At 34.1% G+C, this 27,237-nt stretch overlaps 1 protein-coding gene across 1 annotated transcript in view; it reads right to left on the bottom strand.

Moving 5' to 3' along the window:
* OLA1 (Obg like ATPase 1) overlaps positions 1 to 27,237 on the bottom strand; it is a 274,336-nt gene that overhangs the window by 55,275 nt on the left and 191,824 nt on the right. The window contains exons 6-7 of the mRNA XM_044669784.1: positions 25,546 to 25,626; positions 25,177 to 25,274 (exon numbers count right to left, since the gene is read on the bottom strand). Of these exons, the coding sequence (XP_044525719.1) occupies positions 25,177 to 25,274; positions 25,546 to 25,626 (179 nt within the window). The remainder of the gene's footprint in view (positions 1 to 25,176; positions 25,275 to 25,545; positions 25,627 to 27,237) is intronic.

The raw sequence follows: 27,237 nt of genomic DNA, 5'->3' as shown, positions 1-27,237 counted from the left end.
TTGAGCACTTAATATACTTCCATATATTTAGGTTGCTATTTCTTTAAATAACACCTTGTAATAAATTCATGTAAGTATTTTATGCTCTTTATTAAAGAACCAATTACCAGATTGTTTAGGTATTTTGTAGTTAATTCACAAATGAGACAATATTTGTAAAATGTTTAGTACAGTGCTGGCACAGAGTAGATGCTTAATAAATAGTTTTTTTCTTTGTACCCTTATTTAGAACAGGAGCTCTCTTCTATTACCCTCTTGGGTTTTATTATATAGAAATGTTGATGATTTCTGAGTATTAATTTTGGAGCTTGCAAGTTTGCTAATGCATTATCTCAAGAGATCCTTGCTGATTCCTTAAGATTTTCAAAATGAACAATAACCATCAAATAATCAGCAAAATGGATAGTCTTATCTTCTCTATTTCTCTTCTTAATGTTAGCAACAGCATTTCCAGAAATAAATTAAAAAATAGTGTCAAGTGAGTATAGTTGCTTTACAACTATATTTATTGAAAAAATTCTAGTTTATCACTATTGCATATGATACTTGTTTTTGATTTTGCATATTTGTTTTGTGATATTCCCCTCAGTGTCTATTTTTCATTTTGTAGGGTTTTTAGCATAAATGAGTGTTGTTCTTTAGCCAAAGGATTTTTCTGGATCTATTGAAATAATAATATGGTTTTGGAAGTTTTTGTTTTTAATATGATAAATTATGTTAATTATTTCCCTAATGTTGAATCATTTTTGAATCTCTGGTATGAATCCAACTTGTTCCTAATGAAAGATTTCTTGAATAAATTATTGTAATCTGACAAAATTTTATCAAATATTTTTCAATGGATACACATTAATTATATTGATCAACAGTTCTCTTTCTGTGATTTATCCTTCCCTTGTTATATTAGGATTGATTTTTGTCTTATAAAAGGGATTTGAAATAGTGCTTTCTTCCTAAAATTTGAAAATATATTGTATGGTATTAGTACTAACACAAATTGTTCTTTAATAGTTTAACAGACATCTATTGTAATTCTTGGAATATATCCTTTGTGCCAGTTCTAATTCTTTTTCTGACTTAAGATTATTTAAGATTTCCATTTGGGTATTTCATGTTTCTGAATTTATTTTAAAATAAAAATAAATCCCTGTATTTATTTTATGTTTGGATAGCAATGAAATGTTCATTATCATGTCTGAGAATTTTATTTATTTAGAATATCTTTCCATGGTTACATGATTTTTCCCATTCCTCTTACCTCCCTCTCCTCCCGGATGTGACAAGCAATTTCACTGAGTTATACATGTATTATTGTTCAAAATCTATTTCCATAGTATTCATATTTACAATAGAGTGATCTTTTAATGCCAAAACCCCAATCATATCCCATTTGAAACACATGACCAATCATATGGTTTTCTTCTGAGTTTCTACTCCCCCAGTTCCTTCCCCAGATGTGGAGAGCATTCTTTCTCATAAGTTCCTCTGAATTGTCCTGGATCATTGAATTGCTGCTAGTAGAAAAGTCTATTACATTTGATTGTGCCACAGTATATCTGTCTCTGTGTATATGGTTCTCCCTTTTCTGCTCTTTTCACTCTGCATCAATTCCTGGAAATCTTCCCAGTTCATAGAAATCCTTCAGTTCATCATTCCTTTCAGCATAATAGTATTCCATCAGTATCAGATACCACAATTTGTTCAGCCATTTCCCCCCATTTTCCAATTTTTTGCCACCACAAAGAGCATAGCTATAAGTTTGTACAAGTATTTTTCCTTATTCTGATAATTTTTTTTGTTTCCTCTGCTTTGTTGTAATTTCACTTGCTTATTTATGATTTGATTGATTTCATTTTCTTGGCTTTTGTTTTTAATTTCCAAATTTTAAAGATGCATATTCAGTTCATGAATCCTCTCTTTTTCAATTTTATTAATACCTATTTTGAGGGATATACTTTTTTCCTGAAGACTGCATTTAGCTGCATTGCAGGTATTTTAATACAGTTTTTCATGATCATTTCTTTCATATAATTTAGCAGAGTGACTGGCACATAGTAGGTTTTTAAGAAATGTTTACTGATGGGTTATTATTTCTTTGGATTTGTTCTTTGATTCACTTGGTATTTAGGATTTTACTGTTAGGGCTCCATTTGGGTTTGTGCTTTTATCTGTTCTCACAGAACTGATCATTATTTTTATTGCATAATTGTCTAAAAATAATTTTTAAAAGGTTTCGGACTATAATACATGGACAATGTCCCTAAAACTTGCATTTCTTGCTAAGAAACCAATATATTCTTTAGAATGTCTCATTTAGAGGATACTAAATCTTTTGACTATAGTTTCTCCAGCATTTTGTTCAATTCTATTTTATCCATTTTGTTTATGTTAGATATCTCCCAAACTGAGAAAAACATTATAATTTTCTCTCATTATTGAATTATTGTTCATATGTTCTTGTTATTCAGCTAATCTTTATTTTACGAATTTAATATTGTAATTGGTTCAACATTAACATTTGTGCTGGCCCCTAATTTTTATTCTAAGGATGCCAGCTTTTTTTAAAGCAATATTTCTAGGAAGCAACAGATTACCTACTTCTTAGTTTTATTTTATTTTATTTTTAACCCTTACCTTCTGTCTTGGAGCCAATACACAGTATTTGCATCCTGATTCTAACACTTTTTTTTTTTTTTAAACCCTTACCTTCCATCTTGGAGTCAATACTATGTAGTGGTTCCAAGGCAGAAGAGTGGTAAGGGAGGCAATGGGGGTCAAGTGACTTGCCCAGGGTCACACAGCTGGGAAGTGGCTGAGGCCAGATTTGAACCTAGGACCTCCTGTCTCTAGGCCTGGCTCTAAATCCACTGAGCTACCCAGCTGCCCTCTACTTCTTAGTTTTATTGGATTGGCCAATCTAGTCACATTAAAATCACAAGAATTAAGTTTCAATTTTCCTATGTTTGTCTCTAACAGTTTTATTATCACCCCTTAGTATTTTTCACTTTTCCTCTGTAAACACAGTACTTTGTTTCTTCAGTTATTTTAGCTTAATAGACTTTAAGGTCAGCTGCTATTTGAAACAGCTCTGTTCCCCTCATCCTCAAACCTCTTCATTTTCCATTTCATAACTTATTAATTCCACTTTCTTTCTTCCCTTTATCTAGTTACCTAATATATTCCCTCTTTTAAAAAAAATTAGGTAGTCAAGTAAGAGTTCATCTCTCTCCTCCCTTTCAATGGGTTTTGTTTGTTATTTCATTTTCTATATCTTTTCCTAAAAATGATCTCTTCCCTTGATTCTCTTCATTTTTTCTCCTCCTCTTTCTAGCTATTCTAGACTTTAATTTCCTGATTCGTGGCCCTTATATATTTCTTTGTTTAGACTCCTGTAGCTCACAGGAATAACACTCCTAAAGTAATCAATTTTTATTTCCTTTTTCTAAATACTTTCTGTTATTTACTTATAAAGATTTTTCTCATTATCCCTTTGTTCTGGTGTCTATCTTAGAAACAACAATTCTTACAGGTAAAAGAGAAGTTAGAAATATTGCCCCATATTGCTTCAAGATGTCCCTTGTGTCTTTGATTATATAATATCCTTTCCCTTTGCCATGATCATTTCCCTCCAATTTACCATATACTCTCCTCGTCTTCTGGGTTTTCCCTAGAAGTTACAATTCTCCTTCTCTTGAGACACGATGAATGGTGTATCTAAGCAATATATGATGATAGCAATTATAAGGTCTAATCTACCATTATAGAATATCTCTCTTCTTACACTGGAGAACTAAGCACTCTTCAGTGGGACAACCTCACAACAATAAAATTAGGCTTTCCATTTTGCTCCTATTTTTATCTTTCCTTTTCCTTTCACAAACTTTTCTTCTGAATGCTCACTTATTCCAGAGAGACTAGAGGAGTTATTTTTTCTTTATGATTTACCATGGACTTATTTAGGGTAATACATTCTCCTCTATCTTCTTCTTTCTCTTTTCTTTTTCTATGCATATGGTCATCCTGCAATTTAATCCTACCAAAAATACTGATTCACCTGAAGATGCAATATTGTCAGGTTTGGTCCATGAAGTTTCAGGCCTGTTCCTTCACCATTACTTCTATTTTACTTTTCCTTTCCCCCATGTCTCTCTTTGTATACTTTTAAAAAGAAATTTCTTAATGAATTTAGCTATTGTTATTTTATTGTCTATCTTACAGCTATCTCTCTTTTTTAGTGGCCTCTGCTTTTTTTTTTTCTTTTTTTGGTCTAACGTAATTCTTTTCATTACATCTTCCTTCCTTAGTTCCTCTTTTTGTTTATATTTCTGTTGTAAAGCAAATAATCTCATGTTTTTGTTGTACAAATGTTTCAAACACCTCTTTTTATTGAATATCCATCTTTTTTTAATTGATTAAAAGCTCAGGTTTACAGTGCTGGTCACTCTGTGACCTCAAGAGGAGCTTCTTGAGCTCGTTTTTCAATGGAATATATTATTACATTAACTTCTGTGCTTCCTGGTGGGTGTAGAATAGTCTTGTGTTATTCAAATTTCTTAACACTGTATTTAATGGTCTTTCTCCAGATTACTTGCAAGACTGCTATTTGTCAGAGAAATTGATCAATTCAACCACTGTTGGTTTTTTTAAACCTTACCTTCCATCTTAGAATCAGTACTGTATATTGGTTCCAAGGCAGAGCACATAGCTAGAAAGTATCTGAGATCATATTTGAATCTAGGACTTCTCTCTGAGTCTGATTCTCAATCCATTGAGCTATTTAGCTGACACTCACTCTCTATCTTAAGAATTTGCAGCATAGAGTTTGGTTTGGAAGTGATCTATTGTGGGAAGCTGTCAAAGCTTATGACGTTCACATAGCCTGGCACAAGTTCTGGAACCATGCACAGCAGGTGACAGAAGGATGGCAATTCCACTCAAATTCCCCTATGTGACTCCTTTCTCATTAACATTCCCTTTTATTGGAATTATTGTAATCAATATCTCTATCTAGACCCAGTTAACATATAACAGTTAACATATAGAGGAACATCATAGGCCATTACTAGAACCTTCACAAGCCCCCTACAAACTCCTAGGAAAAGCCCCACCTTTATATATTATGTTGTGAGGAAGATAAGATAAGTTATTGATTAGTGATTAAGTACATAGCAGTAAGGAGCTGGAGCTGGGAATTCCAGGTTGGAATGAAGGAGCAGGAAGAGGTGACTTGGCTCTGAGAAGGGATTCCATTAGGGGTTAACACAAACTGTGGTTAGCCCTGGTAGCACTCAGAGTAAAAGGACATCCTATATCCTGATTTTCCTCTGGGATCTTGTGTGGTGTGGCATCTAGCAAAGAGGACAAGATCTACAGTGCCAAAGGAAGAAGGAGAAGTTTGAGATCTGGTGGACAGCGTTTCAAGCACTCCCTCACAACCTGGTACCTGAGACCACCTTGACTCCTGGCATCCAGAGATCATCAGTGGATTGCAGTGAGAATCCCAAAGCCACAAAGCCCTTAGCTGTACTCAAGCCTAGCAGGTTCCAGGTCTGAGGCAGTCACCCAGAGACTCCATTTAGAGTTCCTCGGGCCCTGTTAGTTTAGATAACTAAGTTAGTGTAGTAATAAGTCCTTCCCTTTCCCTGTGGGTTTTTGTCATTAAGGTTTAAGGTTTTAGAGTAGACATTCCTATCCCTCCTTTTAATTGTTCATTATTAAACCAGTTATATCCTGTTACCTTGCCTGTGCGACTCAAAGCCTCTGACTCAGGAAGGCAGTTGGTCAACGGTCCTTTTTGACAGTTAGGAGCTGCTTGGCTATTCAAGTCTTCAATGTCCAGGTCTAGTCTCTCATAAATCCCAGAATGTGTTCCCACAAACCAGTTTATTTATAATATCCCTGGTAACCCCATTACCTTACTTATATTTTCCACAGTTATAATATAGAAATTTGCCTAGAAGTCACTTCACAACAAACCAGCAAATAGAGAGTTAATACTAAAGATTTTAAAACCCTAACTTAAGTCCCCATACACAGGTGCCTGCAAAAACAGGCCAGAGTAGTCTCCAAGTTTTCCCCCTCCCAGATTCAGTACAATACACATATAAGAACAATGAATGAAATATGGCGAAACTGTCTCCCATGAAAAAGCCTTTACTTTCCTACCACTGTAGCCCAAGAGATAAGTCAAACACTCCTAACACATTGTCTCTAAGAAAAGATGTATGGTGAGAATGGATTTCCATACCAACTTTATGTGTGATCTCAAAGTATATAAAATAAATACAGCCCAAAAGCTGACCGAGCAATCTTTATGATGCCTGGCTCTGGCTAAAACCCTGATTACTTTCATTTGTCTCAGTAATGTTGCCAACGCTGTCTCACCACCAAGATTTTCCTGGACCTGTGGGAGTCTTTTACTTCCACAATCTGTGAATTCTTTAGATTGGCACTCTTTTTGTGTGTGTGTGTTTAGAAATTCTGAACAGTTTTCTTGTATTATTTCTTGCATTCTGATGTTCAAGGTTTTTCACTATTCATGTTCTTCTGGGAAGCCTATAATCCTTAAATTTTCTTTAAGGATCCTGTTTTCAAAATCAATGTGTTCTGTTTTATAGAAATAACTTTTTCTTTTAATGTTATTGTTTTTTGGTTCTCTTCTAGACTATTCTTTACTTTTGTGTATTTGAATTCTCAATGGTGTTCTTTGTTTCTTTGGTGAGATTTGCCACTGTGAAGTGAAATTTTCCTATTCTGTCAATTATTTCTGCTATGTAGGCCAAAACTTATGCTTCCACAATTCTTATCTTTCTTAAACCACTTAAGAGCATCCTGCCATAGTTTTATACTTTCTTGGGAATTTATAAAGTCTTCTACCTCAACAGGTATTACAACATTTATTTATAGATGTTAACTCAGATGATACTAAACAAATATTTCATCCTATTATATGAATATCTTCCTTGGTGGTGTATTGGTTTGTTTTTAAGGTCTTTCAGTTTTCTTTCTCTTGAGATCTTTGGCAGTTTCAGTAACTTCAGCTCTTATAATAATTAAAATAATATAATTATTATTCCATTTTTCACTTTCTGACTCTTTCCCCTTTGATGGCAGCTTCCACGCAAGCAGGGCTTTAAAACTGTCTTGGTCTCTTCCCATGTTAGGAAATTAATATCTCCCTGGTCTCATTCTTTGCTCCAGGTAACTTATAGGAGGGACAGAACTGGCCATAGATTTGATACCAGTTCTGTTTGCTTCAGGTCTCCTAGAGACAAGATATGCTAGTGTCCTGCCTCTGTTCTCAACACTCTAGTCAAGTACTGTCTTCCTGCCATCTGTAGCTTATCTCAGGGTAGGGGTAGGTGGTAGATGGGGGTAGGGGTGGTGGAAAACCTTCAGTTTGTTTTAGTTCATGCTTCCTGATGCTACTCTTAAAGATTTTTGCCACTCACTTACCATGCTGCTGTTCCAACCAGAGATATCTTTTAAAAACATTTTTTGAGGAGAAGGTAGAACAGAGTTGAGTTCTGTTGTAAGCCAATGAGTCATTCTGTGCTAACTTGGCAAAAGCATGGAAGCCAGTAGGGTAAGAGGGCTTGGGTGAGTACATTAGGGAAATAAGTTTTGTCTGCTGCTTTTTCGTTGGGTTATTTCATTAGGTTTCTTGGTTTTAGATTACTGAAATGGCCTTTTTTGTACGCAATTTCTCTTCTCAAGAAGGTTGAGTGTTCATAAAGATCAAGAAATATCTATTGATCATGTTATAGGTGACATGTCTTGGAAGTTTCATTAGCTCACTTTTAAAGATTCCTTGTTAACTTTTTCTTTTCAGTGTTTCTACTGTTATTTTTAAAGGGAAATCATAATAGCTTGGTCTCTTGAACTCTCTTACTTTGCTACCTTTTGAGGAATTTTCTGGATACTTTATTTTGCAATATCATTAAATATTTTCTGTTTAACAAACTTCTCTTATATGCTTATATTATTCTATGTTTCTTCAAATTTATCATATAACAATTTCCTTTCCCTTCCCTATTTTCCTTTCTTTAATTTATTTCAATAAATATTTATGAAGTACCTGTTATGTGGAAAACATTGTATTAGGCATGTGTGGGAGATACAAAGTTGAAATTAGCTGATGACCCTGTCTTCATGGACCTTACAAGTTAGTAAGGGTATAAGACATACACATAATTATAATATATCCATGACAAGTACTAATTAGAGAAGTACAGAAGTGTGGTAAAGCCTAAGGAGGAAATGCTGATACCAAGAGGGAAGAGGAGTGTTAACAACTGGCTCTCTGAAAAAAAAATGTACTCAATGGGGGTTAAGTTAACTTGCCCAGGGTCACATAGCTGGGAAGTGTCTGAGGTCATATTTGAACCCAGCACCTCCCGTCTTTAGGCCTGGCTTGCAATCCACTGAGATACCTAGAGCTTCCCCCTTTCATGACGTATTTTAAAATTTAATCTGCATTATTAACATTTTTTCAGTCATCTTTTTCGGTGTAGAAAACCAATAAAACAACAAATTGAGCGCTGATGTTTATTATTTGATTATCTCAGTGGTGTGAAATTCTTACACCAAAACCAACAATCAGTAGAGCCAGTTTGAGCTGGCTTTAGTACTCCACTGTGAAAGGGTCATGGCCGCCTTTATGAAAGTTGAGGAATGGAGTTAGGTTTGAAAGAATGATGAACAATTAAATAGGGAAGATGGAAAAGTATATTATAAGTAAAGGAAAAACAGTAAAGAAAGGCATGAAGGAACAAAAAATTAGAACATATTCAAAGGCAGAGTATAATGCAGTTTGGCAAAAGCTTAGAATAAATCATGTAGAGCAGTATAAGATAAAACTGGAGACTTAACAGAGTATTCTGAAAGCTAGGCAATGGAAATTTGAATTTTACTCAGTAGGTAACAAGAAGTCAATAAAAAATTATAAGTAAATGAAAAGATTATGGCTTTGTATGAAGTGTGGCACAATGGAAAAAGGAAGGCAACTATACCAGATATTGCAACAGTGGACTCATCAGAGAAATGGCTATAAAATGTGGAAAGGGAACAGTTAAACTGTATTACCCAAATCCTAAATACTGGTGTTCTGATAATAGTCAATGGCAAAAGAAGAAGCCACCCTTTGCCCACCATAAATAAAACCCTAGAACTAAGCTTAAACTTGGTCTTCAATTTGTAACTGAAAATGTCACTACCCAACAATGTTTAATTACTCTGTTTGTATTTCTTTTATCATAATTCATACATATAAGATAATAGTAATCTAGAATAAAACACAATACTTATCTAGAAGAAGAAATTATTTCTTAGGAACAGAGCAATAAGGTTCAGACAAATCTCTCTCATGCTTAACTTATAATATCACTATCATATTTATTGAGCACCAATTATGCATAAATTCCTATGTTAGAGTTCAGTAATGTTAATTAAATTGCAATCTCCTGAGGTAAGAATAATTGCTCAAATCTCAAATTTTTAAATGTAAGGATTACTAAACGAAGGATTAAAAACACTGTCAAGAGAAAACAAAAAATATGTCACTTGATTAAGGAATTTTGCTTGGGTTTGGGATGGATGGTCTACGGGAAGAAAAAACCTATATTGAAAGTAAAGATGCTATTAAAAATAAAACATTTTTTTGCAAATATACAATTGTATGTTTACAAATTTCATGTTTTCTAAGATTATCAAGCCATTAAAATTTGTAAACATGTGATTTCATTTGTTTAGGCCTTTCTCATTAGGAATTCAATACCACAAATTTACAGTTGTTCCACAACTTATAACCTTAGAGATTTGCCTGGGGAACTGAGAGGTTAAGTGACTTGCACACAATTCCATGGTCAGTATGTGTCTGAGGCAAAACTTGAGGCCAGATTTTCCCTATTCTAAGGTGGGTCAGATTTACCTTGTCATGCTACTTCTCAGATATTGTTAAATAAGTTCTAAAATGTGCTATATTTTAAAGCCCCTAAAATAATTTTGGCAGATATTTTAAAAATTATTTCTAACCTATTAAAATATATATAATTATAATTAATTACAATTTTGAATAAAAATGAAAAATGGATATTTTCCAAGGGGTCACCACAGTATTTCAAAAATTTCATTTTGATAAGAACAAATTTTATGGGTTTATTCCTATAATTAAAGAACTTAAAATAATCCAAAAGATATATTTTATACTTTATGTTGAATTTACTGAAATATTTGACTAAATATACTAAAATATAGGGCATATTTCAATAAAAGTTGATTTCATTAGAGTCAGAGGTCCTTGCAATAGTACAAATCTCAATCCATTCATACTCCATCCTAAATAACTCTATGATGTCCGATAAACAAAACTATTCACAAGGTGTCTGCTCAAAGTGCTGAAACCCTTCTTTTGGATCATTTGATAGTACATGAGAATATCAATGGGACATAGAAGCTACCCACTATTCATATTAAGTAATTAGTCCACAATCTTTCCTAGGCTTATGCCCCTGATATTTTTATACTTTGAAAATCAAAAATGTGGCTAGAAAAATTTTAAATCACTAAGTAGATTTATTCCTAAGGAATATTTAAGTATGTGGTGCACTAAAATGCCAAATCTATTTCTTTAAATGATAAGCAATTCCTGCTCAAGATGATTGCCTTAAGAGAAGGTAAATGATCCACAAACCCAAATATCTGTTACAGCAAAACCTTGACATTTGTAGCAGGAAGAATAATGATCAAAAAATCTTAGGAGAAAATACAGTAAATTACTTCTACTCCGTAACTGTGTGACATAACATGACCAGAGATATGACAAGTAAACTCTTCTGGAAAGACAGACTAAAGGCAAGTACTTCCCCAAGAAAAACTAATGATGGTCATTTAGACCAAATATGAGAACCCTGGAAGCCTAGAGGAGCTGAAAAAGGCAGGAAAAGAGCCAGTGACCAATGTATTTCCCAGTACTCAAATTAGGAAAGCTCTGGCCCAGGGACTCTGAAGACCCTAAGTCTCAGTACAGAGTGATAACAGAGAGGGTATTGAAGACAGGGGGCCTAATTTCTGGAGGGGGAGGTCAGTGCAAGAACGGAGACGTACAAAAATAAGATGACAAAAGACTAATAATCCCACTAAAAAGCACAACAGGAGGGTAGAGTTAGGCCTTGGCACAAAGTCTCAATTCAAGAACTAAAGCTGAAGAAAAGGGTAAATCAAAGAAAATTGTAACAAATAATGATTATTGCAGATCTAGAGATCCCTTCAAATAAATAACTTCAAAAGCTTCAAGCAATGATTTAAAAGAAAAATATAAATGCCACCAGGATTCCATGAATATCTAAAAAAATAAAGCAAGAGAAAATATAAAAGCTTGAGGAAAAAAGAACTTGAAGGAGAACAAGTAACTCATAGGAGAAAGTCATAAATTCTACTCAAATAACAAACTCTGAAAATTAGAATAAACCAAGAAGAAATCAATGACTTCATGAAGCAGTAAGAAAATATTAAAACAAAATCATAAGATTTTAAAGGTAGAAAAAGACCTTTTATTAAAATAACTGCTAGAAAAAAAGTCAAGGGGAAATAATCACCTGAAAACTATGATTAAAAAAATCCCAAAATATCTTGGACAATGTCTTTCAAGAAATCATTAATGAAAATTGCCCCTATTAAAACCATAGGGGAAAGTAAAGAGAGAAAAAAAAACCCTACCAATCACTCTCAGAAAAAACCCCACCAAAAAAGTTAAAGGAATGGCATATTAAAAATTCAGAGCCTCCATATGAAAGGAAGAAATACCAAAAGCATCCAGAAATAAGTAAAGTAAAAAAGAACTATGGGTAAGGAACACCTGGCCATTTCTATTAAAATCTAAAGATCTTAGAACACAATATTTCAAAAGACAAAGGTTGTAGGTTTACAACCAAGAACATAAAGAATACAAAGCTGAATGTAGTCCCACAGGAGTAAAAATGGATCTTTATTGGAACAGAGGTTTTTTAAGTCTCTCTCATGAAAAATCCAGAGGTGAAACCAAAAGGCAGCACAACACAGCATCAGACTGGTAGAGATGATAAAAAAGGAAAATGACAAATATTGGAGGGACTGTAGATCCACTGCTGCACTGCAGGCAGAGCTTAGAACTACGACAAATCATGTTTACTCTTTGACCCAGCTATATAAAACCACTAGGTTTATATTACAAGGAAATCAAAGAAAAGGAAAACGTGTGTATAGAATCTCTCTTCAAGGTAGTCAAAAATTGGGAAATGAGTATTCTGTTAGGAAATGGTTGAACATATTATGGTACGTAATTATAAGAAAATTATATGGTATCACAAGTTGAAAAAGTATGGTTCTAAAGAAAAGCTATGCTTAGACATTTTACTTCATTTGTCTGCAGAAGTGGAGGTCCAAGAGTATGATACACTGTTCATATTTACAGGCTTTTTTTTTTAATGTATTGATCATTTTGCTCATTTTTTCCCTTTTTTTGGTCTTTAAAAAGTATTTATTATATTTATTATGCTATTTATGAGGCCTCTGGATGGGAGAAGGGATATTGGAGGAAAAAGATGCAAAAACACCAAAAGCCATTAATTAAAAACTTATTTTTAAAAAAGTAGTTATGAAAGAGACAATTTCATTCTTATTTATTTTTTTGTTTGATTTATCTAGATCTGACAGAGGAAGGTTGAGGTCTTTCACTAGTATAGTTTTACTATCAATTTCCTCCTTAAGCTCCAATAGTTACTCCTTTAAAAACATAGATGCCCGGAGCAGCTGGGTAGCTCAGTGGATTGAGAGCCAGGCTTAGAGACCAGAGGTCCTAGGTTCAAATCTGGCCCCAGACACTTCCCAGCTATTTGACCCTGGGCAAGTCACTTGACCCCCATTGCCTATCTTTATTACACTTCTGCCTTAGAACCAATATCCAGAATTGATTCCAAGACGGAAGGTAAGGATTTTAAATTGAAAAAAATTTATATGTATGTATGTATATATATATATATATTATATGCGTGTCATTCCATTTGGTACATACATGTTCAGTACTGACATTTCTTCATTGTCTATACTGCTTTTTTATCAGGATATAATTACCTTATCTCTTTTAATCAGATCTATTTTTTACTTTGGCTTTGTCAAATATCATGATTATGACTCCCACCTTCTTTTTTTCAGTTGATGCCCAATAAATTCTGCTCTTACCTTTACCCTGTGTGTGTCTACCTGCCTCACATGTGTCTCTTGCAGTCAACCTATGATAGGATTTTGGTTTTAAATCCACTCTGCTATCTGCTTCCATTTTATAGGTAAGTTCATCTCATTCACTTTCGAAGTTATGAATACAGTGGTGTATTCCCCATCATTTTGATTTCCTCTTTTAGTTACGTCCTTTTATCACTCTTTCCTTCTACACCAGAGTTTTGCTTTTAATCAACCCCTCTTTTCCCCACCCTTATTTTACTTTCCTTCGAAACCTCTCTCTTCTTATTCCCCTCTTATTTCTCTTTAAGGTCTATTAATTGCCCTCTTCCCAATCTTTCCCTTTTCTTTTAATACTCCTCATTCCAACCCTGCACTTTGTTATTCCATTTCAACTTCCCTGTAGGGTAAGATAGAATTCTATACCCCAATAGATCTGGTTGTTCTTCCCTCTCAGAACTGATTCCACTGAGAATAAGGTTTAAGTATTACCTATTACTCTTCCTCCCCCCCTTCTTATAATACTATTCCCCCTGCACTCCCACCCCCACTCTCCTGGCTCTTTATGTGGTATAATTTATTCTCTTTTTCTTCTTCCTTCCAGTTTTCTCTTAGTAACATCCTCTTTTTTTGCCCCCTCCAATATTTTTTTACATATCATCTTAAACAACTTAATACCATAACCTCTACCTATGAATATTTCTTCCATCTACTATGAAGATCAAAACAACTTTTAGGATTTATAGATATCATTTTCCACATAGGAATATATTCAATTTCCCCTTACTGAAGTCCTTAAAATTTTTTCCCCTTCTTTCTTATTTAACTTTTAATGGTTCTTTTGAATTTTGTATTTGGACATCAAATTTTTCTATTTAGTTCTGGTCTTTTCTTTAGGAATACTTGGAAATCTTCTATTTTGTCCATACTTTTCCCTGAAAGTATATAGTCAATTTTGATGGATAGGTGATTCTTGATTGTAGACCCAATTCTTTGCATTCCCTGAATATCATATTCTAAGCCTTGAGGTCCTTTAGTGTGGAGGATACTAGTTCCTGTGTAATCCTGACTGGGGCTCCTTGAAATCTGAATTGTCTCTTTCTGGCCACTTGAACGATTTCCCCCCTGACCTGGAAGCTCTTGAATTTGGCTGTAACATTCCGATTTGGGGGTATTTAAGGTGTGTGTGGGGAATCTATGGATTCTTTCAATGTCCATTTTGACCTCTTCTTCAAGAATATCAGGGCAGTTTTCTTGGATAATTTCTTGTAATATAATATCGAGGCTTATATTTTGTCCCAAGCTTTTAGGTAGACCAATAATTCTAAAATTGTCTCTCCTAGATCTGTTTTCCAGGTCGACTGTCTTTTCGATAAGATATTTCATGCTTTCTTCTATTTTTTCCTAATTTTGATTTTGCTTTATTAATTCTTGCTGTCTCATGAGATCATTAACTTCTACTTACCCAATTCTAATCTTTAAAGACTGATCTTCAGCTATGATCTTTTGATTTACCTTTTCAGTTTGGTCTATCCTGCTTTTTATGGCTTTCGGTAGGTCATTTCTGGTCTCCAATTTGCTTATTACTTCATTTGATTTCTGTGCCTCTTTTTCCATATGGACAATTTTCTCTTTAAAGCTGTTATTTTCTTTTTATATTACTTTCATTTCTTTTTCCCACTTTTCTTCTCATTTTTCTTCTATCTTTCTTAATTGATTCTTGAACTCCTTTATTAATTCCTCAAGAGCCCATGACTAATTTCCATTTCTGGGGGAAAAGTTTGGATGTGTTTGCTTGTTTGTCACTCTCTGCTGTTGCCTCTATATTTTGCTCTTTCTCTACATAGAAATTATCCACGGTTGAGAGTGTTTTTTGTTTGTTTTTGGTTTTTTGCTGTTGCTTATTCCTTTTGCCACTAGTGGTTTGGGGTTCCTGTCTGTTGGTGGACACTGCTTTCTTAGCTTCTGTCTCAAAGGGCTTTCTTTTGGTATTATCTTCCCTTCCCAGTTAGAAGCCTAAGTGAGGGCAGGTAGATCTGTGATGTTCTTTGTGTAGCAGGCTTTAAAGCATTTTGCCCTGAGACTATCTTTCCAGCTCCTGCTGCCTTGGCTATGGCCAGTCTTATTTCTGCCTAAGCTCCTCTGAGCTCTTTAGCCTCGCATCTCAAGTCTCACTGCTAAGGCCTTGCACTGCCCTCAGTGGTAAGTCTGTGGTGTTTTCAGCCAGCCCCAGAGGATTTAGAGATTGCCCTGGCCCTCGCTCTGACTCTGGAGTGGTAGGTGCTGTGCGGGAGGGGTGATCAGCTAGAGCTTTGATTAGTGCAGTTTCACTCCCTTATGGAGTGAGAATCCCTAAACACTGCCTACCTTTAAGGCTGCATTCTGGTGGGAGAACCCCTTTACTCATCCAGTTTTGATGTAATGATCAATTGGAAGGAGATTCAGAAGGCTGCTGCTACTATGCTGCCATCATGGCTCCTCTCCTCAAAAGAGACAACTTCAGAATAAAGTGGAAAGACCTTTATGAATTGATGCCAAGAGAATAATGTACATGACAGCAACACTATAAAGAAAAAAAACTACTCTGAAAGACTTGAAAAGTTCTGATACATGTGATGACTAAGCATGTCCACAGAGGATTTTTTTTTAAAACCCTTACCTTCTGTCTTGGACTTGGCTCCAAGACAGAATGTTAAGGGCTAGGCAATGGGCATCAAGTGACTTGCCCAGGGTCACACAGCTAGGAAGCATCTGAGGCCAGATTTGAACCTAGGACCTCCCACCTCTAAGCCAGGCTCTCAATTCGCTGAGTTACCCCAGCTGCCCCCAACACAGAGGATTTTTGATAAAGTATACTGCCCACTTCTTGACAAAAGAGATGGGCAGAAAAAGCAGACATACATATTTGGACATAAATACTATGTATATCCCTTTTGACTGGTTATGCTTATTTGTTACTAGGGTTTTCCCCTCTCAGTTTTTAAATGGAGAGTTGGGAGAAGAAGGAGATCAGAGTAAGAGGGAAATAAAGGGTGAATGAAATAGTTTAAATACAGAAGAGGAGAGTACTGAAAGTAATTTGTAGAATTTATAAATTTTACAAAAAAAGAATTATATACATATTCTTAAAGTAAATTGCAGGAAATGGAGATTTCATGGTTTTACATAGAACCCTCTTTTACATAGAACAGGAGAAGAGTATCATGGAAAGGAAAGAGAATATCAAAGAGAAAAGGGTGTGTGGCAATGTTAAAGGCTGTGGAGAAGTCAAGAAGAATGAGGATTAAGAAAAGATCAATGTGTTTGTCAATTAAGAGATCACTGGTTGCTTTGGAGAGCACAGTTCCAGTTGAACAATGAAGTCAGAAACAAGGCTGTAAAGAGGTAAGAAAAGAGTGAAATGGATGCATCAATTATAGGCCACACTCTCAAGGAATTTAGGCACAAAAGGAAGAAGAAATATGGGATAATAGGAGGAAGGAATGGACCAAGTGATGGAGGAGAAACAGATATGTCTATAGGCAGTAGAGGAACATCTAGTTGATAAGAAGAGGCTGAAGTGAGATGGTTGGGGTGACAGATGGATCAATCTACTATAGAAGACAGGACAGATGGAGGGGTGGGGGTTGAGTAAGTTCAGAATGTTAAAAATGTTTTAAAAATAGGGGCACTTCATCTTTTCTTTTTTGTTTCAAACACCACAATCCCCTACTTACACACAAATTTGCCCAAAGTTGCTTGGAATATTAAATATATTTTCTAATAGAATTAATGTTACATGTCATGATGAGAGTAAAAAGACCTATGTAAAATCTAATATAACTAAAATGGTGCTAATATTATAATAGTAGTATGTGCTAATAAAGTTAAAAAGGAAAGATGTAGTGGGAAGAGCACTTGATTCAAGTCAAAAGAGCTGTGCTTGAATCTGCTAGCTATGTGGTATTGCGCTAGTTACTTAAAATCCCTGGGCATCTGTTAGATAAAATAAAAAGGATCATAATTTAGAGTGAGAAAAGATGTTAGTTCATCTAGTCTACTCCTTTCCTTTTCACTGAAGAAGAAATTTAAATCTCAAAGGTTAAGTGGTTTGCACAAAGTTACACAGATAGAAAATATAAGAATCAGAATTCAACCCAAGTCTTCTAAATCCAAATCCATTAGCTTTCTGTTGAACAATGCTGGGAGCTCCATCAATTTAATATTAACTATGCAAAGAAGCTTCTTTGGCCTGGTAAGTCTAAAGTGGACATAAGATAACAGAAAAAGATTCCAACACTCTTTCCCTGCTCCAATGACTTTTCACCTATAAAATGAAGGACTTGGTTAGATAATCTCTAATGTATTTCCAGTTCTGTATCCTGAAATGTGAGGGTCATACTTTCAGGAGGGAGATAGAGAAGAGAGAAACAAATTTTTCAATAACTTCAGTCTCTCTTCAGAACTACTCTCTCCCTCTTTCTGCCTTATTTCTCTAAATCAACAGTCCCCTGTTGCACTATAGCCTTACTGAGTTTAGGCAGCCCACCATACAAAAGGCTCCAGGCTTCAAAATTGCCTACCTATCTTGCTACAATTAAAATTCCAATTCTTTCAACACGGCTAATATCAATTAAATACTAGAAGGACATCAAACTGATTGAACTAATTTAGATTACATTGTAAATGATTGAATGGGCCATAACCTTCCATGAAGCTTGAGTAATCCATAGCCTACTATTCTAAATTCTGGGATTACACAAAACTATATCCAAGTTGAAGTGCTTCTCAAAAATTATTCTGGCTTGTTTTACCCACATCCAAGGTTGGTCTGAGAATATCAGAATAGAGTTAATAGTTAGTCTTTAGATTTTCTATAGAGATGGTTTTACTTAGCTTCCAACTGAACACCCAGATCACTCACCTTACAGAAAATGAAAAACTAGAAAACGGACTCCCTATAACTTAAAAAGTTAATATAATTCTTCTTCCTCTCCAATATCTTCCATTTCCCTCACCACGACACAGATATATTTATTCAGATTAATAATGACTCTCTGTAGTTTGGGTTTCCCTGGAAGGGAAAGGAATTTGAGGTTGCCAGAGAATCACATCTTCATATTCAGATAAGTTTCATCTTCATTCCAATAAGTCTTAAAGAACTACAAAGTCCATGACTGCTCTTCAACATTACTGTTCCCCCATCTCCAGGGGCACTTGCTTCCTTTTCTTTTTATTCTCTTAGGTTGAGATGCTCTCTGTTACTGCCTGTTCACACTTGTGTCAAAGCATAATTACTCTTATTTTCCTATAAGATCAAGCCCTAGAACTTTTAAAAGTCCTCTAGAATAGAAGTGTTCAACACACAGAACAGGCTGTATGCCCAAGTACTACCCAAACCTGATTAAAATGTCCATGTAAATATATTTAGTAAAATAAAAATGCAAAAAAAAATAGATACTACTACATGTTAGAACTAAATTAGCATGTAGTCAGCAGAGATATTTATACATGAACTCCACTACCATTTCTAGCTATTGCTACCCTCTCAGGAAATGTGCTAAAAAACACATGTGGGGCTATTACAGTTAAGAGCTCGACTACTAACTCTCAGTGCCTGTCATTACTTTCTACCTAGGAAGAACTGAACAGACCTACAGACTTCACTCCTACTCCTGAAGGGACCTACTTCTGTTCTAAGCCCTGACATTTCTTAGCTCTACTCTGGTTCTTCTTTATTTGTCTAGTCAATGCCTTATTCTGGGTAAGTCTATCTGCCAGAAATAAATAGTACAAAGGAGAGGCTCACCTCCTTAATAGTCTGATCCCATCCAGGACTGTGCCTAGATTAGATGTTCAGCCAGCTTGCACTCTTCAAGATGCAGGTGCTGCTATAATTACTCTATGATGCTTGGGAACAGTATTCCCTGTAGATAATTTTCACCTATCTAGGAAGCATAATCTGAGCCTTTCAGACATAATAAGAAGTCCAAAACAATGGTTTTATGCCTTTAACTTCATCAAGTTGACAGGACTCTAAGGGAACAACCTTTTCAACTACAAAAGGTTTGAATTCCAAACCAATGATGAACTGTATCTCTGGCTTCCAAAGAGCAACTTAGCTAAGTTTGGAGAGACTCATCAGCATGCTGGCCAAGGGGTGATGACTTGTTTTTGCTATAACTCCCATCGTACATCTACTGAGATTTAGAAGGGTTTCTAGTTGTGTTGATGAATGATACACATGTGGTTTTTTTTTCCTTCTATGTTTTTGAATTCTGAAGACTCCATTCTAGGGAAAGAATAAGAAGCATCCTATTTGTTTTATTAAAAATGTTTAAAAAGTTGATTCATGATATGTCTCGCATGACTAGTATGTAACACTGAGATGAATGTTTATATGATACAAATTAAAATTAGTATAATTTGGAAAATGAGGCAGCTAAATGGCTCAGTTGATAGAGCACTTGGGCCTGGAGTCAGGAAGACTAAAGTTCAAATACAGCCACAGACACACACTAGCTGTGTGACCCTGGGCAAGTCATTTAACCTGTTTACCTTAGTGCACTAGAGAAGGAAATGGCAAAGCACTCTAGTATCTTTGCTAAAAGTGCTCCAGGAGCTGGATAGTCCACAAAGTCATTAAGAGTTAAACAGAACTGAACAACTACAACAATTTGGAAAACATTAGCCAGTAGAATAAACATGCAATTTTAATATGGTATGGTTTTCTATGAACTATTTATAATCTGAATTTAATTGATTTTTTTTTTTGCTAACTTACAAGTTATACTCTTCTATTCGTAAATTCAGTGTTATCTTCTCTTCTGTATATATCTGAACTCAGGAGTCATTTTCTGAGAAACTTTTCTTGGTCTAATTATTTTCTTTTACCTTCTCTGCCAAAGGAATTCAATAAGCACAAATCTTAGCACTTAAGTATACTACTATTAAAAACAGATTAGAGGCAGACACGGCCCATTTGTAGATGAGATAATTTTATTTATAAGTTCATTTGCTTAACATTTTACTTCTAAAATGTTATGTTTTTTTCAATAAAATTTCTAATACAGTTACTGTGAAGCAGCATTTGCAATAACACCACAGTAAAAAGATGCTAACTGAAGTTCTTCTATACTAAAAAATGATCTATATAAAAAATACTATGACAAGAATTTCAAATAAGGGGATAAACATTCAGAATAATTAAAGAAGTCTGTGGCACTTGCAACTGTAATAATAGATACATGGACAAATAGTTGACAGTGAAAAAGTATGAAACTTAACATAAACAGTTAAGAATGAAAAGATTTTAGTCACATCCAAACTTAAACATGTGATCTAGCATTTAAAGGCAAGGATAAAATTGTAAAATTTGAATGGAATTTCAAAATGTTGATAAAAGCATATCATGCTTTACTATACTAAAGTCATATGATTATATGATGACAGGGTCACAGATTTAGAGGCCAACAACTCAACACTTTCATTTTATAGATAAAGAAACTGAGAATGAGACAAGATAATTGACTTATCCAGAATCATAGAATTGGTAAATGTGTGAGGCACAATTTGAACTCAGGTTTTCCTGTCTCTGAGTCCAGTGGTCTATTACTGGATCATTTAGCTTCCCCACCCTTCAATCTCATTATCTCACTAAATGAGATAATATGTGTAAAGTGCTTAGCACAGTACCTGGCATATAGCAAGTGCTAAATACATGCTTATTCCAATATCCTCCCCCTACTGACTACCAATAGAGCACACTTTCAGGTAGATTATACCAAGACAGACAGATTTTAAGTACAAGGTTGGCTATGAACTATGTCTAAGGACTAGTCTAGCTAATTTTGGAAAAATCTATCTCTAGAAGATATGGCTACAAATATGATGAAGTTTGTTAATCACAAGAAAACTCTCTATTAGTAAGTTATTGTTACAGAGTATACCCGCAGAAATAAAATCATTGACTTTTGAAATATCTTGCTTTATATAATAAGATCCTATAAAGTTACAAACATAAATGAAAATGGTACACATTTTATATGTAGTAGGCAGTGTAGTTCATCCAAAATAATCTTATACTGAAAATACTGAATCTCTTTTTAAATTGATTTACTTGAAAGAGTATAAGCTACACTACAAATTTCAACATAGGAACAACTATTCTCGTTCAGTTCAACAATAAGAACTTAGTAAGTGCTCATAATGTACAAAGTATTAGAGATACAAAGACAAAAAAAGAAGATCAGCTACTTATTCCTCAAGGAATTTACATTCATCTTGTAATCATTTTTATAATTGCATGTCATATGAAAACACATCCATTTAGTTGTAGCATCTCTGGCTCTTACAGATGAAGCCTTGTCTTTTCCAAGTCTCCTAAAAATTACATTCATTCCACAAATTTCCTATCTTTCAACCACATTCTGAACAAATAAATCTAAATTGATTTTATGAATACAAACAGAAAAGGGGGGGAGGCAAAAAAATAGGATCACAGTATAATAAAGTTTGGGTAAGATTGCAATATGAATAGGAATACCACTTTTTAAAATTTAGAGATTTTCTTAGCATATTATTCTTATTTAACATGCTACTCCCCTAACCCCACATGTCTATTTCTTTTAAATCAAGTTTTTTGGTCACAGATTATATAATTTCATACCGTGCAAAATTGAGTACATTATCTTGGAAAAATCAGGGTAATAAAAAAGTTTCTTTAACTGTTATAAATATTAATGTTTCTAAATTTAGGTCATACTTTCTCTTTTCTATGAGGATTTAGTTTTAAAGTATAATAAATGAGGAAATGAAATGCTTCTTTATCTTCAATTTTCAATAGGAGAAGCAAGAGAGCATACAAAAATGCAACACATCATAATGAGCTGGAATGTGGGTGTAGAGTAGATCTGAAATTAGTTTGTTCACCTGATTTCATAATTGGATGCCATACTATTGCTAACAGAGCACCAAAGGTACAAAGATTGAAATATAAACCCCTAATTAAGCAATGGTTTGACAGATCTAATGTCCTATTTTTGCCTGATACTATAGTTCAATAGGCACTTTCAACTAAAAATTAATATTGCACATTGCATCCATCTGAGGAATAAGTGAAATCTGAAAATGTTTAGAAAAAAGAAATCTTGGAAGTCCATAGAAAATTCCTATCTCTCCATCAAAATTCTGTATATAATTTTAACCATTCAATCAAAGAATAGCAATTTGTTATGCTACCAAAAAAAAAAAAAGGTTTCTGTGGATTCCTCATACAACATCAGGATTACTGTCATTTGATCATAACACAAGTGCAACTAACACAGCTGCCATGTCAGCTTCTCTTCAGGGGCTAGTTCTTAATCATAAATCAACTGAATGACTAATTCAACATTGTTAAAGCCAGTGAGTAGATGCTTGGAGCCATTCCAGTTTTCACATCTTACAAAAAGGTCAATACACCTACTCAAATACACAATAGCCTTATCTTTCAAAGGATTTTCTTCTTTTCCGGGACTGAAAAATAACTTATTACCATTTAAATTTAAGTATGTTTTAACTTTTAATTAAAATGTTCATTAATTCTAAAATGATGCCCCACTAAAACAGATAGTTTTAGCTTTTTTTTCATGTGTCCACAATCAGAAAAGCTTTCCCTCTTCTTTTCTACCACTTTAAATACTTTTCTAGTCATAAAAGACCTATGAAAACATTTACTGCTGACTGCTTCCTGTACTAACCTTAATCTATTACAGTAACATCACATATTAAACTTTAAAAGCAAAACTTTTTTGCTAGTAGAGCAACTAGTGCAAATGGGACTGAGATATAGAACAAGAACCAAAAACTCTGACACAAATTAAAAGGCATCTAGTAGTAAAAATATATTCTAATCATTTACATCTGTTTGCACTGCTATAAAAGATGGAAACCCACAGTTAGTATCCTTCATAATAAAAATTGATTCTGCACTTTAATAAAAAAGCTATGTTGCATAAACAGAGGATTTAAAGCTGTGGCAGAGTGTCTGAATGAAAGGAAAATGGCAATCTTTCTGGCTCCAGTAGATGCCATTCCCTATCACACAATGTTTCCCACTCATAAATACATGACAAATACTTCCTCAATCATTTTTTACGAGCAGGGATGCACAGGGGGTAGTCAATGGCTAGCTTGAGGGAAAATAGGAACAGCAGGCGGCAGAAACTGTACAGAAAATGGCTATGTGGTAAATTCTCTTCTGGAACATCACTCAGTTACCCGTCTTTGATCTTTCAGCTACAATTACAATAAAGTCCACAAGACCTGAATTTATTAAAAACAAAACAAAACAAAAAAAAAAAAAACAACAAAAAACCCTAGGCCATTAGCTATACACAAAAATCACCTAAAGTTTTATATTGTGAGACTGGCCAATTCTTATCTCCAAATTCTTAAAAATTAAAAATTCGTAATTTATACAAAAGGCTTACTTTCAATTGGCTATAACCATATCATCATCACAACTGGCATCACAAAAAACACGGGGTGTCTGGCGACAGCTAAATCACAGACTGGCGTCTCCTAAGCAGTCTGTCTGCCATTAGGGTCTGGGAAATGGTATTTACTGTACAATTAGAGCCAGTGAGTTCTACCTGTAATCATCCAAATACAGGTGTGAGGAGCCCTTTTGGGCAAGGAAACTGACTCATCCTTTTTCGTGTAAACTTTGATGTCTGTATTGTTGTTCTGAGCCTCAGGAAAACTTGACATTTACACTAAAAACTAGGGTGCTAAGATTTATTACATTCAAGTCAAATAATAAAATTCTTTCTCAAAAGTAACAATTTGACATATTAATCATCATATTTACAAGGCTTTGGAACAAGACAGAACTGATTTTTTTTTCTTACAATCAATTTATCTGAGGGAAAAAAAGACTGCTAGTCAGTTCCAACAAACTTTCCATTTTAAGTTTGTGTTTCCTAAAGTCTTACCAATAGAAGTTCATCCTGCTATCAAAAAATTCAAAATGTCTAAGAGTAGTATCAACAGGGCAGTTTTAGTTGCAGTAATTTCACAGAATTTATTCTAATGATTTATTGGAGTTAACCATCTGACATTAATTATTGTTTTGGCTTCCAGTCTATGAATGTTTATTTTTCAGTTTAAAGCCTTCTCACTCTTTGATATCATATGGAAATGAGAATTTTTAATGGAAAATTGAAACCATGTGCATCTAAGTACTTAATGAAGTACAGGGAGAAACAGAGGGTGTATTTTTAGAGAATTCAGATATTTTGCTTTGGATAGTTTTGATTTGTTTGGATGACTTAATAGTAGAAAATACTGTGGGTCCAACGAAGCAAGTCAATCTCTGTACGATGCAAATATGTGCATGTGCATGCATGCAGATATATGCATATATATAACTTTTTGAAGAGAGTGCATGAATCAAATATTGCTAATTCTGATGAATCAAAAATGGCAGATTAAAGATGTAACTATCTGAGGCAAATGCATACATGGGTTCCTTAGAATTTTTTAAGAACTAAGCTTTACATTTTATATTTAATGTTTATACATAATTTCATAATTTAAAAAACTTGATATTTTGACATTACAAAAACATTCAACATTGCATCAAATTCTTAACTTTAAAACTAAATAAGAATACTTAAAATTGAAGAAAAATGTAAGGTTTAAAAGGGGGTAGGGGAATAATAGGAATTTTTTCATAAGAGTTGCTATACAGAAGAAGACCGGACTTTCAAGAACAATGTATGTGGCTATAAATTAACACCTCACCTGGCTTCCAACTCAAGGGCTAAAACCAAATTTTCACATGAGCACTCTTAACTTGGCTAAATTAGCAATATAAAATTTAAAATGTATAATACTCAAAAAATATATATTATTTATAGGTACTTATATATGAAATGAATGTGAAAGATGTTTCTGCTATGTGTATCTATTAAGTCAAAGGGGGGAGGGGAGGTCACTCACCATTTGTTTTTCTTTCTAATGTAGTCCTTTTCTGAAAGGTTAACCAAGTAGATCATTGGTTTTGAAGTCAGAAACAAGTGTTTATTCAATACTTCAATCTAAAATATAGGCAGAAAGATAGAATTCTTTAAAAAATACATAATATTTGCATATCAAATAATTTTTAATCAAACTTTTAATTTGTCATTTTTATTTCTAAAATGTTAAATATATTAACATATTTAGAGAAAATTCAACAATCTAGAAATAGTATTCTTTGATAGAAGTAAAGTAAAAAAGAAAGTTATAATCACTATAAAATAGCAGTTACTCTCATAAAACCATTAATAAAAAAAGCTACTAACATGAGGCATGATATTTCTTGCTTACCTCTTTGTCATTCCAATCATGATAGAAGCGTACAGGTTTCTTTTCATCTATAACCCAAGTTTTAATTTTGCACATTATGTCCTACACAGGAATAAAAAGAAGAAATCAATTAAAGATAAATATATTTAGCTCAAATAAGGTACAAATACATAATTTTGATGCTAAGGATATGCATTGTTTTAACCTTTAAGACAAAAGCAATTCCATTCTATAAGGTGAACTAAAAGTCAAAGAATAATTGTGTTTAAAAACTGTAAGATTAAGTAAAACACACTTTGTGGTTTTTTTCAAAGTATACTGAATGTATTTTATCACCAAAAAATTGGTAAAGATCTTTAAATCAATACAATTCAACCACATTTTAGAGTAGGGTAATGTTTCACCATTAGTGGCTGAGCCCAAATACAAGATAAACATACAATTAAAGGGGGAGGGGATAAGAGGGAGAAACTAAATTATGTCTTTTCTTTTTAAAAAAAACTGTAGAAGACATTGAGCCTATTAGTGATGATCCAGCCTTCAAAAAATTAATCTAACTGACCCAAACCCCTTTTTATTCAGAATTAAATTTTTGCTAGCACCTTCTCCCTCCTCCTTATCCCCCTCCCCAAAAAAAGTGAAACCTGCCAAAGCCTCCATTACACAATGGCAAGAGCCTTGCACTGGTGACCTCCAACCAGCTGCATTCACTTTCAGAACATCTCTCTCTGCTGGAAATCTAAAGGCCTTTTAGTTAGCAAGCTAGTGTGCATTCAGAAGGAGTAACTGCAGGAAGAGCCCAATGTGCTTTGTTTCTCTGGCCTTTCTTCACAGAAAGATTAATCATCTGTGAAATGGAAACGGCAAACAGCAAGTGACACAAACTGAACCCTTCAAGCCTTTCCTCATCAGTTTTGTGGTTCTGAATCTAAAAGCTGCGTGTGGCAAGGTTCTCCTTACAGGCAGGTGTTAATAAAAGGCTCTTGGGTCTGAAAGGTCAAACTTGGCTCTTCCAGAAGTAGTGCATTTGAGAGTCATCTGTTTTTTGTTAAAGATAATTTATGGGTAATGCTTTAAATAATGTACTCATAGAACTTATTGTAATATACAATTAATTATTTTTTAAAAATGAATTTCTTGGATTTTCATCAATGTATTTGCTTGGCCAAATGTCATTTATTTCTATAAACATCCACTTGTATAAATTATCTCAATATTTAGTATACCTTCCTTCTAAATCTTGCTGTTTCAGAGGGGAAAAAAATAAGGAAAAATCCCTACATCCTTACATCCTGATTTGAAACCCTCCAGGAACAGGACTCCCCACAGATTTTAACAAGGAAGGGGCAAGCTGAAAACTTTTAATGAAATCTAACATGTTCTGCCTAAGAATAATCACTTTTACTCTTCTATAACTGAATTTCACTCATAAATGTTTAAAAGTGGCTAATGTAACACCATTTCCTACAAGGAGAAGATCAAAGTGCTATATTACAAATGCATTATGATTAAAAAAGCACTGTGCAGCCTTGCTATTAACTGTTCTTTAAACCCTAAAAGGCTTCCCATAGATCTCACTTGGCACTGCATATACAACCTTTGACAAGTAATGTAGACCATTTTTATTCATTGCCTAAAATTGTAGGCAATTATGTGCGTCACACTGGCCACCTGCAAATTCTGAATGCCTGCTCCAGTTGTCAGTGCAAAAAA

The sequence above is a fragment of the Gracilinanus agilis genome, chromosome 3 (assembly GCF_016433145.1).
Source record: "Gracilinanus agilis isolate LMUSP501 chromosome 3, AgileGrace, whole genome shotgun sequence".
Taxonomy (NCBI): domain Eukaryota; kingdom Metazoa; phylum Chordata; class Mammalia; order Didelphimorphia; family Didelphidae; genus Gracilinanus; species Gracilinanus agilis.
This window is presented reverse-complemented; position numbering and strand designations above follow the sequence as displayed.